Here is a 16,637-nt window from a genome sequence, read left to right as displayed (position 1 = left end):
CTGTGTCTGAATGAAAGGTCACAAATCCCTCCCCAGGTTGGCTGCTGGAATTGGTGACAGTTTTGTCCTGAACAGCTGGTGCACTCAAAATCTTGTGGGTGGCCAGAACTGTAGGGCTGTGGAGTGTGGCAGAGGCAGTTCAGTGTCTGTTCATCTGCCTGTCCCTTGGGCAAGCACGTGGAGCTCTGAGCAGGGTCCCCACTGTCTGCAAAGCCTTTCTGCTCCCCTGCACAGAGAGACAGAGGGAGCTGCTCATCCCATTCACATGTGGAGCAACGTCACTGTGAGGGAACAGTCCGTGTTATCCTTGTATTCACAGAATCATGGAATGGTTTGGGTTGGAAGGACCTTAAAGATCATCCATTTCCACCCCCTGCCATGGGCACGGACACCTTCCACCAGCCCAGGTTGCTCCAAGCCCTGTCCAACCTGGCCTTGGACACTTCCAGGGATGGAGCAGCCACAGCTTCTCTGGGCAACCTGTGCCAGGGCCTCACCACCCTCCCAGGGAACAATTTCTCCCCAATATCCCATCTAACCCTGCCCTCTGGCAGTGGGAAGCCATTCCCCCTTGTCCTGTCCCTCCATGCCTTGTCCCCAGTCCCTCTCCAGCTCTCCTGGAGCCCCTTTAGGCCCTGCAAGGGGCTCTCAGGTCTCCCTGGAGCCTTCTCTTCTCTAGGTGAACCCCCCCAGCTCTCCCAGCCTGGCTCCAGAGCAGAGGGGCTCCAGCCCTTGGAGCATCTCCGTGACCTCCTCTGGACTCTCTCCAGCAGCTTCATATCCTGCTGATGTTGGACCCCAGACCTGGAGGCAGCTCTGAGGTGTGGTCTCACCTGAAGAGGGAAGAGGGACAGAATTCCCCCTCCCCTGCTGCCCACATTGTTATTAGACAGAAGAAAGGACCATTATCAAATCACTAAAACTGCTGGACTGAACTCCCAAGTGAGTCTGTGGTTATAACTTGGTAACTAAACACCTGAAAATACCAAGGAGATTTATTTCTTGTGTAGACTCAGTGCTGTGTAGGATGGGAACGTAAATCGGGCACAAATGTTCCTGAAGGCAGCAGCTGAGTGCAGGGTTAGGGAGAGACGTTTCTTTGCTGGTCAGAAAAGATCCTGGTTGAAGTGTTTGCCTTGTACAAAACAGTCTATAAGGAGTTTGGAAAACACAGACCTTGAAGCCTTATCTTGAACTGTGAGCAGAGTGTGTCGGACTGGGAAACGTGGGAGCTGGGCCATGGGACACTGGGCAGGACTGGGAGAGGAGAGGGGCCAATGCTGGAAGCAAAGGTGTCTCAGTAAGAGTTTGGGAAGTAAAATGGGCAGTGGTTGAGGTTTTCTAAAAGCTTTAGTGTAAGGGTATCTGATTTTGGGCTCTCACAGGGGTTCTTGCTGCACACACAGAGGAGCAGAAGGGCTGTGAGTTGCCCATTGAGGAGCAGATGCAGGCAGGGCTCAGAGGAGAGCTCGTGTTAAAGCATAACTCCCTGCTGCCCTGCTCGTGAGCAGCAATCCAGGCTGCTTTTGGACTCAGCACAGAAGGTCAACTGGTTATCAAGGGGCAAGACACTTGCAGTCAGTGCTGCTGAGTCGTGGGTTCTGCTCACAGCTCTGCCCCTCAGGAAGGATGTGGACAAGAGGACAGCAAGGATAACCCGGAGAAAACAAGATTTGGGAAGGTAATGGAAGGAAATAAGTTTGCTTATACTGGACAGGCAGGACTGAAGGAGCCTGAGGCTTGAAATATGTGGGGTTCCTGTGGAGAGGGAACAGAAAAACAGACAAAGCAACACCTGTGGGTTTGAGCAGTGCATTGCACACCCTGTGCTGCCAAGGCCTTTGCCTCTGTATGCCGAGGGCTGCCACGCGGAAGGGAGGATCCAGTGGATCAGCTCACCATGGGGAAGGGAGGATCCCACGGATCAGCTGTGGCTCTGGCTCTGCTGGGCTTCTCTTTGCAGGGAACAGCTGCTGGGGTGTGAGCTCGGGCAGCATTGGGGTGTTTGTAAACTCGGTTGGCACCCGTGAGTGAGGCGTCAGCCCGTCTTTGGGGTCAATATTGTCATTGCCTACCACAGCTCACCCTCTGAGTCACCCACACGGTGATTATCAGCAGGAAAGTGCTTCTGATCTTCCCCTGCTGAGCAAGCCAAGCATTATTTACCCCTCTATTGGTGGCTATAAGGAAGGAATTTGTCATTTAATGCTTAAATATTCACCAGAAGTACCAGGAAGGCTGAGATAAGCCTCTATGGGTCGTCTTCAGATTTAACCTCTTTATTTGGGGGCGGTTTCACGGGAAAGGGAAGCATGAGCACCTGGAGCAGGGCTGGCCAGGGCGTGGGGCTTTGGAGCCGTGCTTTTATTTTGGAATTCCCACCAGCGAGAGGCTGCGGTCACACGGCAGGGAAGTGTGGCTGAGCTCCCGCTCCTTATCGGGGAGGTCGGGAACAAAAGGTGCTCTGTTGGGACCGGCACTCGCTCCCTGCCGGCTCCTGGACTTTGCTTCCCTCCTGCCTCCCAGGAGCAGGCGGCAGCTCCTGGCTGGGAGCGCTCCCGGAGCTGGGGTGGACTCAGAGGCGATGTGTCCACAGGTGGGTTTGGGGGCTAACCTGGAATGAGGGGGGATTGGGTTTCTAGAGTGAGGCAGGTCTGTGGTGCTGGGGACATGCCCTCAGCCCTGGAGGTACCAGGAAGGGGCAGGTTGGAATCCATGTGAGTCCTTACACAGGCAGTGTAGGACAACGGGGGAATGGTTTAAATAAAAGAGGAGAGATTGAGATGGGATGTTAGGAAGAAATTCTTGACTGTGAGGGTGGTGAGGCTCTGGCACAGGTTGCCCAGAGAAGCTGTGGCTGCCCCATCCCTGGAAGTGTCCAAGGCCAGGTTGGACAGGGCTTGGAGCAACCTGGGCTAGTGGAAGGTGTCCCTGCCCATGGCAGGGGGTGGAACAAGATGACCTTTGAGGTCCCTTCCAACCCAAACTATGCCATGATTCTATGATTCCATGATGGAACTTCACAGTCCTCTCTCTCTCCCTGGATCCTCTTGGGAGAGTTGGACCAGGAGGGTCAGTGCCTGCAGGCTTTGGGGGTGCTGAGGACAGTGTGCAAGATGTGGTGTTTTGTGAGTTGTTTTTTGGTTTGGGGTTTTCTGAGCTGGGTGGGTGTTTTCCATTTGCCCCAACAGATACAGGGTGGTTCTGTTGCCCAGCCCTGAGGGGTATAACTGAGTGTAATACCTTCAAACCCCAACTTCAGGGACTGAAGGGCAAAAGCTGCCTTTGCCTAGGGCTGAGCACAGGCTCCCTGGCTTCCATGAAAAGCTGACATTGCCTGAATATGTGGGATGAGGCAAATGTTGTGGCCCAGAGCTCAGTGCCTGCTGCCCCTGATGTGGGGTGACATGGTGGCGCAGAGGCTTTTTGGAGGCTGAGCTGTCATGGGGTGTTCCCAGGGCTTTGGGGGTGGCTGCATTAATGTAGGCTCACATGGAACTATAAACACAACTATCTCCCTGGCAGGACAGTGTTCCAAGCCTGGCACTGGCACTGCTGTCCTGGCCACAGGGTGTCCTTGGAGGGTGATTTTTGTAGCTGGCTCCTCTCCCCCCCCCATCCTGTATGCAATCAGGGCTGGAGTTCTTCAGAAACAGGCTCACAGTACTGGGAAAACATAGTTGTTTATCCTTTCCCTCATCACTCACCTCCCCTCCCAACCTTCCAAGTTTTGTGACCGAGGACAGCAGAGCTCTGGGATGCCAGGACAGATCCAGGGACCAGCCCCATGGAAAATGCCTGCAAGGAACCTCCCTGGGAGCCAGACTTTGCTCTCCTCTCCAAGGCAATGCCTTACCAGAGCTTGGGCTGAAGCTTCTGTCCATCACAGATCAAAGCTGAGCCTGGTCCTACCTGGACCTTGCAGGTGACTCCCAAGAGTCTTGTTTCCTCTCCTCATACTCCAGCAGCCTTTTTTAAATCCACGTGGGGTTTACAGCATTTTACAACATCTAATCAAATAGTCTTTACTGCCGTGTGTGATCCCACGCCTGCAATAGATGAGCTGCAGCTGGAGAAGGCTCCTAAAGCACTTCATCATCTCACCTGTTTCACCTGGGCACATTACATCATCCCAACGCTGATTTCATCCAGTTATTTCCTTTTAGAAGCAGAAATGCTCACCTGGGCTTCCAGATCCCTGGAGGTTTGCTTTGAATAGGCAGAGATGCTTCCAGGTGGCCCATGTCCTGCTCAGCCAGGGGGAAAATATTTCCCTGGGGAAAATACCTGGTGGAGGAGCTGGATTAGGAGTTGGGAACCTCAGTCAGATCTTGATCCTGTTCTAGTTCAGGGGCTGTGTGTGTGCATCAGTCCCAGTTTTAAGGTCTGAGGTTTGCCTGAAGCATCTGAGGGTATGTTTTATTTGATAAAAACTTAAAATACACTGATACTGGTGACACCAACCCCATTCTGAATGTGTTGGAGACATCCCTGGCAAGTTCCCCGGGGTGCTTGTAGCCCAGCCTTGCTGCCCCAAACCCATGAATATCTTTTAAGTGTATGTGGGGGGTTTTTAAGCAGGAAAAAGTGTTTACTCTCTACCTGCTCCCAGAAAGGCAGATTTGGCTGAAGGAGAGCCAGGTTTTTAAAGGGTCAGTGCACAACCAGCTGCTTGTGAGCCTGTAAATAAGAACTGTCTGCACCCACACCTTTGCCCAGGGACACAGACTTGGCTTGGCTTTGCTCTGTCAGGCATTTGGCAATACCTAAACCCCCTTGGTTTGCCTATCTCCTCCTGGCATCTCTTCTTGAGGTTTAGTTACTTATTCTGCGATGAAACATAAAGCAAAGTTCTCCACGCTCATACTCAGGAGAAGGACTTTGTTTAAAGTTTCAGCTGCTGCTTAACTCACTGGTCACACAGGTTTAACTTTAATAGGGCTCTTGCATTTGAAATCTCATCTAGGATGGTGTCACAAGGGAAAAAAATAATTTTTAAGTAATAAATTTGTGCACATCTTTGGTGGGCCTGAAGGGTGGTTGGTGTGCTGTCCTGGTGACCACTTCTGCCCCTAAGGGGTTGCTCCCTCATCCAGCCTGTCCATATTGGTATTTCCCATGATTAAGGTGTTCTGGAACAATGTGATAGATAAATCATAGGATCGTGGAATGGTTTGGATTGGAAGGGATCTTAAAGATCATCTCATTCCAACCCCTTACTAGGGTCACAGTTCAGCTCCTGGTTATGTCTCACGTTGAGGGAGTGAGCAGTAACCACAGCAGGGCAGGTTTTAACCAAATTACTTGTGAATTGGAGTGTTATGGGGCTTTTGGCTTCCTTCAATAATTGTCTTTACTTTGTGTGCTCATAATAATACTTCAATGTATACTTAAATTCAAGCTTTTCCAGTGATGGGGGGGGGGCTTGTATTTAAAAAAAACTGAAACAACAAACCAACAAAAAAACAAAATAGGCAAAAGGAGGGGAAATCTGCAGGTGGAGGTGGCTGCTGTCCCCTCTTGGGCTCTCTCTGTCCCTGAGCCATCCAGGCAGGCCAAGCCTCTGCTTCCCTCCTTGAGCATTAGTGGCATTTCTAGGAAGCACAGCATAAATCCAGTGAACCCCTTAAGCAAGTCCCAGCTTTAGGTATATAAGTGTTTTTGGTGGAATTGTGCTTTTTAAAGTGGTGGGGATTTTAGAGGCTTTGGTTTTCCTTTCAAAGGCTGGTGAAAGTCTCTTTCTCCCCCCATCTTCTCCTGAGGCTGACTTCAGACTCCAGTTCTGTGCAGGTTTATGTCATGTTTAACTTCAGGGTGGTGTCCTGATGACGTGCTGATGTCCATAAGTCAGGTGGAAACTGAGCCAAGCTTCCAAGAGGAGCTCCTGGCTGTCTCCATCCACCACTGCACTGAGTGGGCCGAGGAGAGTGCTCGAGGAGGAAACCAGAGATGGACTGGGTCATTTTGCTGCTCCCCTGTGGCCTTGTGGAATGGGAACTGCTGTTGAGCAGCTCTGTCTCCATCCCTTTCAAGTTTTCTATCCCTTTTTGGCCCTGGAAGTGTCCAAGGCTGGGTTGGACGGGGTTTGGAGTAACCTGGGCTAGTGAAAGGTGTCCCTGCCCATGGCAGGGGTTGTGACAAGATGAGCCTTGAGGACACTTCCAACCCAAACCACTCTATGATTCTGTCAATACAGGACTTTGAGACACGTTGTTTTCTCAAAATTCCTTGGGAAAAGCCCTGAAAGCTGCTCTGTGGGCTCTCTGGCCAAGGAAGAGAGGTTTGCTTCAGTTGTGCCTGTGTTCAAACTGCTGCTGCTCTGCCCTGCTGCCGTGCTGGAGGGCATCTCATCACGGAGGGATCCCCTCAGGTGAACTTCACATGGAGCAAAAGGCTTTTCATGAGCAGCTCTTTATTTGGAGGCCAGCCAGGAGGGTTCCCATCCCTCTGCCCGACACCTCCAGTGGCAGGGGATTTTCTGGAGCTCAGCACCAGCACTGACAGATCCCATATTATTATTATCCACTGAGAGAACCACAAATAATTTGATTTGTTCTGAGGCATACTGGGGAAATCCCCAAATATTGGAAAAGGAGCTGGCACGGTGATGACTTTCACGGGGGTTTTCTCCTGGTGCTCCCATAGTTCTCCTCCAAACATCAGGATGGTTCTGGGCTCAGAGGTCCCTGCCCATGTGTATGAACAGGCAGAACTGAAGGTGAACACCTGCCTGAGGGGCAGAACTGAGAGGAAAACCCAGTTCTCCATTCTCATATCATGGTCTCTTAAAAGCCAAATCCTGCTGCTTTCCTAGAGCCTGCTCAGGTGATGGATTTGAGATGCTGTTCCAGCTGAAATGTGGAGATTTGAGTCCCTGCAAATGAGACTGTAATGAAGATTTATAAACCAGCTTATTTGCTGTTGAGGGATGGAAGGTGTTACCAGACAGGGCAAAAAAAAAAGTGCTTTAAGGGCTAACTGGTAGTTTTGAATGGTGGTTTTTGCAGGGAATTCAGATTAATAAGGTGTCCTCTTGGAACAGAGTGGGAGAAAGCAGCAGGGATCGGAACTGCTGAGTCAGCAGTGGGTAATCCATTCCTGCCCTTGCCAAATCCATACTGGCTCACAACAAAAGCCTCCCTCCAACTCTTATTTAGTCTGTATTTCTGTGATCTGCTTTCCAAACGCTGCAAAGGCTGGGGTGCACCCCGGGGTGCCGACAGAACAGCACCTGGATGCGGGGTGGATTTAGGAGGTTGGATTTCTGTGCTTGGAAATGTAACACAGCCAAAGTTCGCTGCCTCACACGTGTTTTGTCCTGCTCTGCCGTGAATCCACGTAGCTGTAGGATCTTATTCTTTGCCTCTTGTGCTTTCTTTCTGCCAGGCAAATGAGGTGACTGACAGCGCTTACATGGGCTCGGAGAGCACGTACAGCGAGTGCGAAACCTTCACGGATGAGGACACCAGCACACTGGTCCACCACGAGATGCACGACGAGGTGGAGACAGACAGTGCCATCGACTCCACCGTGCACTCGGAATTCACAGACCCCATCGAGGAGCCGGAGCACGGGTGAGTGGGAACAGCAAGGAGCAAACCCACCTGTGTGGGACAGGAAACTGGGAGCAGGCGAGGATCGAGGGAGACGCAGCCCAAAGGTGTAAAATCCAAGTGGGCTGAGTCTGTCTTGCTGCAACTTGGTTTGTTCTTTGTGTTTGGAACTTTATGCAAGACCAAAATAGCTCTTCTTGAAAAATAATGGTAATAATTAGGCTGCACCATGTGTAGGCTGTTTTGGAGCTCGGCCTGGCAATCTCTTTGAGTTAATCGTTGCTTGCCTTGGGAGATCTTCTGTACCCTCATTAGCATCTTTAAACCTCTAAAATAACTTCTCAGTGATCCAAACACCTGAAAGACTCACAGTTTTTAATCTATCACTTAAACCAGAAACACAACATATAATTTTCAAGTCAGGAGGGGAACTCATCCTATTTTTGTTTTCCCTAAAAACAAGCGTGTGCCCTTTGATGTGCAACCGCCTCCTGTAATAACTAGTTTGAAACTTGTGCCTGAAGCACAGAAACGTGAGCTGAGATCTCCTTCCCTGGGTCTGAACCGCTGCTGGCAAAACTGCTCCTGGGCCCACCTCATTTTTGGGGGAAAAGGGAAGTTTGGGGTGAAACTGGGATGCTGGCAGGAGGGAGGGAGGGAATAACTCCTTTAGAATCATGGAAACATGGAATGGTTCGAGTTGGAACGGACCTTAAAGCTCATCTCTTTCCACCCCCTGCCATGGACAGGGACTAGCCCAGGTGCTCCAAGCCCCGTCCAACCTGGCCTTGGACACTTCCAGGGATGGGGCAGCCACAGCTTCTCTGGGCAACCTGTGCCAGGGCCAACCTGGTTGATGACCCAAGAGCACCGAAACCTCCGGAATCATTTTTGCTTAAGGTCTGATAAAGTACAGAATCAGCTTTGGCCAGAAACACATTGCCCAGGCTTGGTGCTCTGGGGAGTCCTCACAGTTCCCACTGTTTTTTTGGAAACACCAGGCTTCCCTCCCACCCCAAAATCCATCTGGGAATGCCAGAGATGCAGCGAGCAGCGCTGCCGCGGCCTCGGCGCCGGGGCTGAAAGGGTGCCGTGGATTAGAGCAGAAATGAGATTATCTGGCCTGGCTCTTCTCACCCCAGCGCCTGCAGCTCAGTGACAGTTAATTTGGGACATAATCGGCCGTGAGCTCCGGGCAGCGAGCGGGGGGACCCGGCGGGGCCATGGCGGCCTGCGTGCGCTCCCGGCCCCTGGCGAGGGTGACGTGCCTTGGATTCACCTGCCTGTAGGTACAAAATGCTTTGCTTGGGAACTCTCATCGTAAGGTGACGTTGTTCTTGGGGCTTCCCAGGTCTGGGCTCCCAGCACAGGAAGGATGTAGACCTGCTGGAAAGAGTCCAGAGGAGGCCATGAGGATGCTCCGAGGGCTGGAGCCCCTCTGCTCTGGAGCCAGGCTGGGAGAGCTGGGGGGGGTTCACCTGGAGAAGGCTCCAGGGAGACCTGAGAGCCCCTTGCAGGGCCTAAAGGGGCTCCAGGAGAGCTGGAGAGGGACTTGGGACAAGGAATGGGGTGATAGGACAAGAGGAATGGCTTCCCACTGCCAGAGGGCAGGGTTAGATGGGATACTGGGAAGGAATTTTTGGCTTCGAGGGTGGAGAGGCCGTGGCACAGGTTGCCCAGAGAAGCTGTGACTGCCCCATCCCTGGAAGTGTCCAAGGCCGGGTTGGACAGGACTTGGAGCAACCTGGGCTAGTGGAAGGTGTCCCTGCCCATGGCAGGGGGTGGAATGAGATGGTCTTTAAGGAGCTTCCAACCCAAAACACTCTGTGATTCTGTGATTCACTGCTGTTTCCAGTGTGGGTTTGGGAATGTCAGGTGTCCTTTGGGTGCTCTGTCCAAGCACAGTGGTACCTGTTGCCAGGTGTGTTAATGGTGTGCAAATTCCAGATAGCCAAAAATATAAGAAAAAGCTTCATTTGACTCAAGGATTTGAATGGTTTGAGATGGAAACCTCTGGAATTCTGTTCCCAAGGTGTTGAGGGTTGGTTTTGGTGCCATCAAACCTCACACAGGAGGACACCTCAAGTGCACAGAGCTCTTCCAGGGGCCGATCCGACCAGTGCAGCTGGTGGGCTGAATCAGAGCTTCAGCATCACTTCTCAGGAGCTCTTGGAGCTCAACATACCTCAAATGGTATGAGCTTAAGTGGTTATTTAGGCTTTGTGTAGTAAAGATTACTTGGACTCTGGATCTTGAAGCTGCTGGAGCCCCCAGAGGTGAATAGGAAATACTGTTTATGCTCAAAGCATCCCGGGCTGAGGGTTTGCAGATGCCTGATCAGATCTGCTTCTGTACGGTGCTTGTCAAACCACAGCCCCAGATTTAGAGATCTGGGCTTGAGTTTTGCTTCTGAGTTAGCAATTCCACCCCCTACCTTCTATTCCTGGAGAGATTTCTGCTGGTTTTGGTGGTGGTGTGACTCACCATAGGGATGGATGGGTTCTGGTGGATCTCTCTGTGGAATAAAAAGGACACGAGGAGGATGTGCAGATGCCCACAAGCTGGACTGGATTTATTTGTGGTTAAATAGAGATCTGGAGGGTTGACATGTTTTTATTAGCAGGATAAGGGCAAATCCTTCAGATGGTACAGGTTTTTGTCATAAATGGCTTATCTGTAATCTTTTCTTCTTTCTGGTTTAGCCCAGCAGTCTGGTCACACCCCCATTTCCCTCTCCGAGCAAGTGGATGGAGATGGGGGTGTAGTCTGAGATACAAATTTTTATAATAATGCAATATTTTATTTTTAGCATTGAATTTTGGAGAGGAATGCAGTGCTGGTCCCCCCACCCCCCAACATATTCCTGTGGCTCAGAGCCATGGATGCTTTCACAGCCTGGTCCTTACAAACACCCCCAGCTTCATTTTAAAACCTCCACAGTCCTGGGCAGGAAAGTCCTTTGGAGATATGCACATCCTGCCGTGGTGGCTTGACTTGGTGGCAAGGCCCTGGCACAGGTTGCCCAGAGAAGCTGTGGCTGCCCCTGGATCCCTGGAAGTGTCCAAGGCCAGGCTGGACGGGGCTTGGAGCAACTTGGGATAGTGAAAGATATCCCTGCCCATGGCAGGGGATGAAACGAGAGGAACCATTCCATGATTCTGTGGCTCCGTGCTCTGCGTGTGCAAAGGTGCTTTCAGGAATGATGACTTAGTGCTGAGCTGTGTCCCCTGAGAAGTAAGGGACATCCCAGGACTGGTGCTGGGTGTGTTTAGGATTTACACTGAAGCTTAACGTGCTCCAGCCTTCTGGATCCAGGGCTAAAAACACATGGAAGAGCATTCCTCACTCCACAATTGTCACGTACAGCGTTTACTCAGCAGGAGCAGGGAAAGGGCTCCTTTGTCTTGGGGGGTCTGTCCCTGCTGGGTTTGGCAGCTGCCTAAACCCCCCCTGACACCAATCCCACCGGGGTTGCGGTGTTAAACCCCGGGATAGGCCCTTGATAGGATTAGGTAGCAACAGGCAGGAGTGAGCCTGGCACACAGGCTGCCCATGGAACTCAGAACATATTTTGGATGTATCTGGGACATGCCCAGCTTCTTCTCTGCCATGCTTTTGGTTGGGCAAAGGCTTGTCATCAACCCTGCGAGTCTGAGTGCCCCCTGAATCCCAAGTTGCAGCTGCCAGGGGAGTTTGCATGGAAAAAACTTGATTTATTGGGGAAAAAAATCGCTGCAAACTTCCTGGTGGTGCCTGGGCTGCCCCTGCAGTGCTCAAGGCACAGGGTGAAGGTCTGCTATTTCTCTGTTGGAATGGGGGGCATGGCTTGGAAAGGGCGTGTCCTGGATGTAATTGGAAAGGTGGCTGTGGCACCCACCCTCTAACGTGTTCCCCTCTGTTCCCACAGATCCCACCCACATGACCTGCCCCTGGGCTCGGACCTCAGCCACTCCATCGTCACAGTCATTAGTGGAGAGGAGCACTTTGAGGATTATGGAGAAGGGAATGAAGCAGATTTGTTCTCGGACAGCTTGTGTAATGGGGAAAGCAGCTTTAGCAGCTCCTCGTTCCTCTCTCCCAGGTAACTCAGCCCTGGCTCTGTTCCACCAGGTTCAGTTGCTCAGTGCCTTCACTCTACTTTGTGGGAGAGGGATTTCTTTGGGCTTTGCAAGACAGGAGTCCTGGAAAACTTGGGATACTACAGGATAATCAGCTCAAAAATGAAAGAGGAATTCCCTCCCCCAGTGTTTCTTTTCCCTGACTAGTGTCCATCCTCCCCTCCAGTGGCTGAAGCCCAGGAGGAGCTGGAAGAGCAGTCTGTATGTCCATGCATCACATTCCCAGTCCTGTTAGGGGTGTGGCTCCTCACAAAATCTTCCAGGAGAGAAAACCATTGTGCAGCTTTACCCCTGGTACTGCTGGATGACTTTTCTTTCTCTTTTATACTTGTGTTTTGGGCTTTGATCTCATGCTTGGTTGGATCTGCATGAGCTGTGGCAGCATTCCTTCTCTAAGGATATGTGGACCAACAAGCAGGCTGTAGCTTTTTCTCCTTGCTTTAGAGTATGAAAACAGGAAAAAGTCCATTTTCCAGCCCGTGCACGGTGGGCTGAGGAGGTGGTGTGATGGTACAAACCCCATCAAGACTTTCTAAGGAAAATAAGTAAAAGCTGGAATATCATCCAATGCTGCAACCCACAGGTCCCCGTGATGACACACTGGGAATGTGTTTTTCCATTGGAAGCACAGGGCAGGAGTGATCCCTGCCAGCCAGGCACCTTTGCTGAAGACAAGAACATACTTTTTCCCTTTGGGATGATACATTCATGCCTTTCTGCAGCAGTGTAAACTTCTCATAACTTTGTTTTTGCTGCCTACCTGTTTTCTCCCGACTTCCCAAAGCCCTTTGGAAAGTTTGGGCAATTCTGGGTGCAGGGAATTGCTGCTGTCAAACCTCCCCCTCTGCCCTGTGCTGCAGGTCAGGGCTCATTTCTTCTTGGTGCTTGAAGGTGTTAACTGCAATAGAGTTGCTGTAAAGAATTCCCAACCCATTCCTTCAGGAAACCAGTGCTCCATGCTGGGATACTCTGCTGAGGAAAGGGCACAGTCTCTCCTCCATGCTTGTCCTTTGCACCATCCAGGAATGCTGAGGAGAGCTGGCTGTACTGGTGCTGTGGCATAGGAAGAATTCTCTGATTAAAAACCAGCCTTGATGTTCATTTTTTCCTTGAGGATGGGCTTCCAGCCTCATCTAGAAGGCTTCTGACCAGAAAATATCCAGCTAAAGGACCTTTACAATCAGTTAAACTTCTTCTTTAACATCAGTCCAGAGCTCCCAGTCTGCCTGAACTCCCAGCATTCCGGTTTTGCTCTGTCAGGCACCATCTCTCCTCTGCTCTGTCTCTTTGGATCTTATCCAAATCTTATCCCATCTTCCCTGTGCTGGGAGGGGCTTGCTCATCACATGGCCTGTGGTGGTTTGTGCTGGAGACTTTCTGCTGGCTCTTGCTGGGGAGATAAACCCTGCAAAACCTCCAGGGTCAGGAATGTGGGTCTGTTTTGCCTTGTGCCTCTCAGGTCTGCCCTCACCTTGGATTATCATCGCATGTGTGAAGGTCCTTGGCTGATCATTCCCTGCAATTGTGCTCCTCTTCTTGACTTAGGACAAAGGGGAGTGACTTCCCACTGCCAGAGGGCAGGGTTAGATGGGATGTTGGGAAGGAATTCTTCCCTGTGAAGGTGGTGAGGCCCTGGCACAGAGCATCTGTGGTTGGACAGGGCTTGGAGCAACCTGGGCTAGTGGAAGGTGTCCCTGCCCATGGCAGGGGGTGGGACAAGGTGGGCTTTAAGGTCTGTTCCCACCCAAACCACTCCATGATTCTGAGCAACCCTGGTGTGTTTGAACACAGTGAAACCTGAAAGAACCACAGCCTGTAATTTCACTTGTAAAGGGCCACATCTCCACACACCCTTTCCGTGCTACAAGACAAGAGCCTCTGAACAGTAATAACATCAACAGATTTCCCTGCCACAGCTCCAGATTGTCACCAGAGGACTGACACAAACCGCAAGAGCCTTCAGGGAACCCTGTGAGATGTTGAATTTCCCTACTCAGTCCTTGCATGTGTGTGTTTGTGATCCATCCTCTTGGGTTGGCCACCTCTTCCCTGGCACATCCTTGCAGTAGGAAAAGTCTCTTGGCAATGCTTGGTGGGAACTGAAGGCAGAAGCTCCTCACCTGTGCTGTCAGGGAGCACCGATGGCCTGTGGAAGACGAACGTTGCTCCAGGAGGTGGAGGGAGGCAGGAGGAAGGCTCTGTCTCATGGAATTATGGAATATGCTGAGTTGGAAGGGCTCCATCAGGATCACTGAGTCCATGGAGTGTTGGCTGTGTGCCGCAAGGGGTAGGTGGGGACACCCTAGGGCACAGTGGGGCTGAACTCCCACCCACTCAGCGGGCACAGAACCAGCACAGCCAGAGGCCAGGGAGATCTTTACACACCCCAGGAGCTGCCAGGCTGGCCCAGGGGTTCTCCTCCACACCTCTGTTCTTATTTGTGTTAATGCTGGTTAGATTTGGGTTCCCACCTTGCCCAGGGTGCACCAACCTGGGAGGGAAACTTACCCACCAGCACCCAGAAAAGGGCACATCCCTTCCTCAGGTGTCTCTCAGCTGCTGTCACTTCTTCCCTGCACAAAGCCTGAGCAACTAACGTGTGTCCTGCTGGGAACGGATTATCCCAGGTCCAGACCTGCCCCGGAGGGCAGGGGGAATGGTTTGCAATTTAGTTTTTTTTCCAGGAATGGGAAGAGATGAGTATTTTGGCATTGACTGGTGAACAGTTGCCTGCCTAAGGGGGCTTGGAAATACTGTACAGACAGCACAGACTCAAGGCCTGCCCCTGGGGGTGACCCTGACACCCCACTGCCCCTAAAATGGGGCTGAGCCAGGGGACCCCCGAGATGTCCCACACCCTCAGCATCCCCCAGGCCAGGACTTGCTGCTGTGTATCTGTATCCTGGGATTGCCTATCCCTCTGGATGCCTGTTGGTTTTAAGCTTGCTTGTGTTTGCTCGCACCTTTACCTGTCTTTCTTATTGAACTGCTTTGATTTTTCACTATTAACCTTTCTTTGATTCAAGTCCGTGGCTTCCAGAAGTGTATTTTCCTACAGAAAGGATTTGTGGAGTCTATCTGGCCCCAAATTAACACAAACCCTTTGCTGTTCAGAATCCCTCTGTCCCACCCAGGGCATGTCAGGTGGGGAAGTGACTCACAGCTTCTCAAGATGTTTAAGTCCCCCCATGTCCTCTTTCCAAAGGCCATTCCCTACAAAAAGGCAGCAGTGCTGCTTGGCTTCTGTGAGCTTTACATTGTAGGGTTGAACTGCAATTGCCCATTTAATCTTAGCTTAAAAGCACTTTGCAGTGAAAATCTGACACTGTGCATTGCTAACAGTGGGTCCACAGCAGCACAGCTGCTCTATCTTTAAAGCATCCCATTGGAAAATGGGCCCCTGCCCTGGGGAGCCTGTTCCAGTGCCTGACCACCCTCTGGGGAAAGAACCTGATATCCAACCTAAACCTCCCTTAGATTCACCTCTGGCTCACAGCACCCAGTCCTGCACTTAATTAGGCAAACCAGGACCATTGCTGGAGCCTCCTGAGACAGATTGCCTGGAAAATTCTGTTGAAAAGTAAACTTTGTAGTGATGTAGGTTTGTAGGAAGCACTTACCTCACCTGCCCTGGGCTCTTGGGGATCCCCCACTGGAGCTGACTGGCACAAGGGTTTGGAAGCACAGGCCAAGCTCAGCTCTGGGAGTGATGAAAGTGTTGCCAATTATAAATCTAAAGTATTCTAAAAACTATAAATACATTTTTAGAAGGAATTCTAAATTTTCTATATACTGCTATAAGCAACCCCATAGTCACTGCCACTTGGCTTCTAAAATCAAGGTGGGAGTCGCCCCAGTCTGCCCTGATGTTTCTGATTTGCAAATCTCACGTCTCCCACCGAAAGCTCCCCTGCCCCACCGTACCCTCAGCTTGTGGAAGCCCCGGCTGAAGCTGCTGCCCGTGGTTCTGTCCTGCTGAACTGACCCTTGTGATCTCTCTAGCACCAATCCGCTCGCTGCGAAACTGCACAGCATTCTCGCAGATGAAGCTTTTGAGTTTTACTGTAGCCAGTGCCACAAACAAATCAACCGCCTCGAGGATCTTTCCGCTCGCCTGAATGATCTTGAAATGAATAGGTAATTGTGGCCCCTTTCAGTGTTGGGAATGGTGTTCTGGGAGGGAAGACTCTCCTTGTCTCGCCCAGCTTTCCCTTTAGTGCCATCGGTCGATTCCTGTGACGGGGCATGAGTTTCACTCGAGGTGAGACTCTGCAGGTGGGAAAGGTGGGGATAATATTAATGAGGGGGAGCAGAAGATGCCTTTAATCCAAGCCACAAAAGCTGGGAGACAAGGAGCGTGTTCCCTTCTGCTCTGGGCAGCCCCATTGCATGTTCTGTGAGTGGTGGGGGCTTCTCCTGGCACTGGAAGCCATGAGCTGGTCACGTACAGTATTTCTGTCACTGAGGAAAGACTGGGAGTTGGAAGCACAGCTGAGCTGCTGGTTCAGCCTGGAAGGGCAGGGCCCAGTCCATCCTCCCGCTGCAGCAGTATCCTGAAGGAATCATCCTGCTCCATGGGGCTTGGGAGCAGTCAAATCTTGTCTCAGCCAGCTTCCCTCACTGCCTGTGCCACCGTGGGCCAGGGAGGCATGACAGACACCAGGATCTTTGTGTAGGAACTTCATGACAGACACCAGGATCTTTGTGTAGGAACTTGGTGAGTTTTGGAATGTCATTCTGGAAATCTACCAACCAGCAGCTGGATATGCTGGTTTGAGAAGCTGGGGAGGAATTTCTGCTTGTTGGTTTGTTCATTCAGACTTTTTGCAGCCCACTGGGTGGAAGGATGGTGGCCTTAATGATAATCATTCTTCTCATGGCTGGTGGGCCTCTTCAAGACTGGTTTTTGGTCATGCTCTTGATTCCTGTCTGTCCTCTGCAGGGACAGTGTGACCTGGGAGCTTTC

The 16,637-nt window shown here is 51.4% G+C and overlaps 1 protein-coding gene across 5 annotated transcripts in view; it reads left to right on the top strand.

Moving 5' to 3' along the window:
- RAB11FIP3 (RAB11 family interacting protein 3) overlaps positions 1 to 16,637 on the top strand; it is a 78,333-nt gene that overhangs the window by 44,950 nt on the left and 16,746 nt on the right. For 2 of the 5 annotated variants that reach the window (XM_032704173.1, XM_032704171.1), the window contains 3 exons: positions 7,387 to 7,574; positions 11,461 to 11,634; positions 15,674 to 15,808. In XM_032704173.1, the coding sequence (XP_032560064.1) occupies positions 7,387 to 7,574; positions 11,461 to 11,634; positions 15,674 to 15,808 (497 nt within the window). Of the gene's footprint in view, positions 1 to 1,523; positions 1,682 to 2,361; positions 2,597 to 7,386; positions 7,575 to 11,460; positions 11,635 to 15,673; positions 15,809 to 16,637 lie in introns of those variants that run through there. The other 3 variants (XM_032704175.1, XM_032704174.1, XM_032704172.1) reach the window with 3 other exon arrangements.

This window comes from Chiroxiphia lanceolata, chromosome 16, assembly GCF_009829145.1.
Source record: "Chiroxiphia lanceolata isolate bChiLan1 chromosome 16, bChiLan1.pri, whole genome shotgun sequence".
NCBI lineage: Eukaryota > Metazoa > Chordata > Aves > Passeriformes > Pipridae > Chiroxiphia > Chiroxiphia lanceolata.
This window is presented reverse-complemented; position numbering and strand designations above follow the sequence as displayed.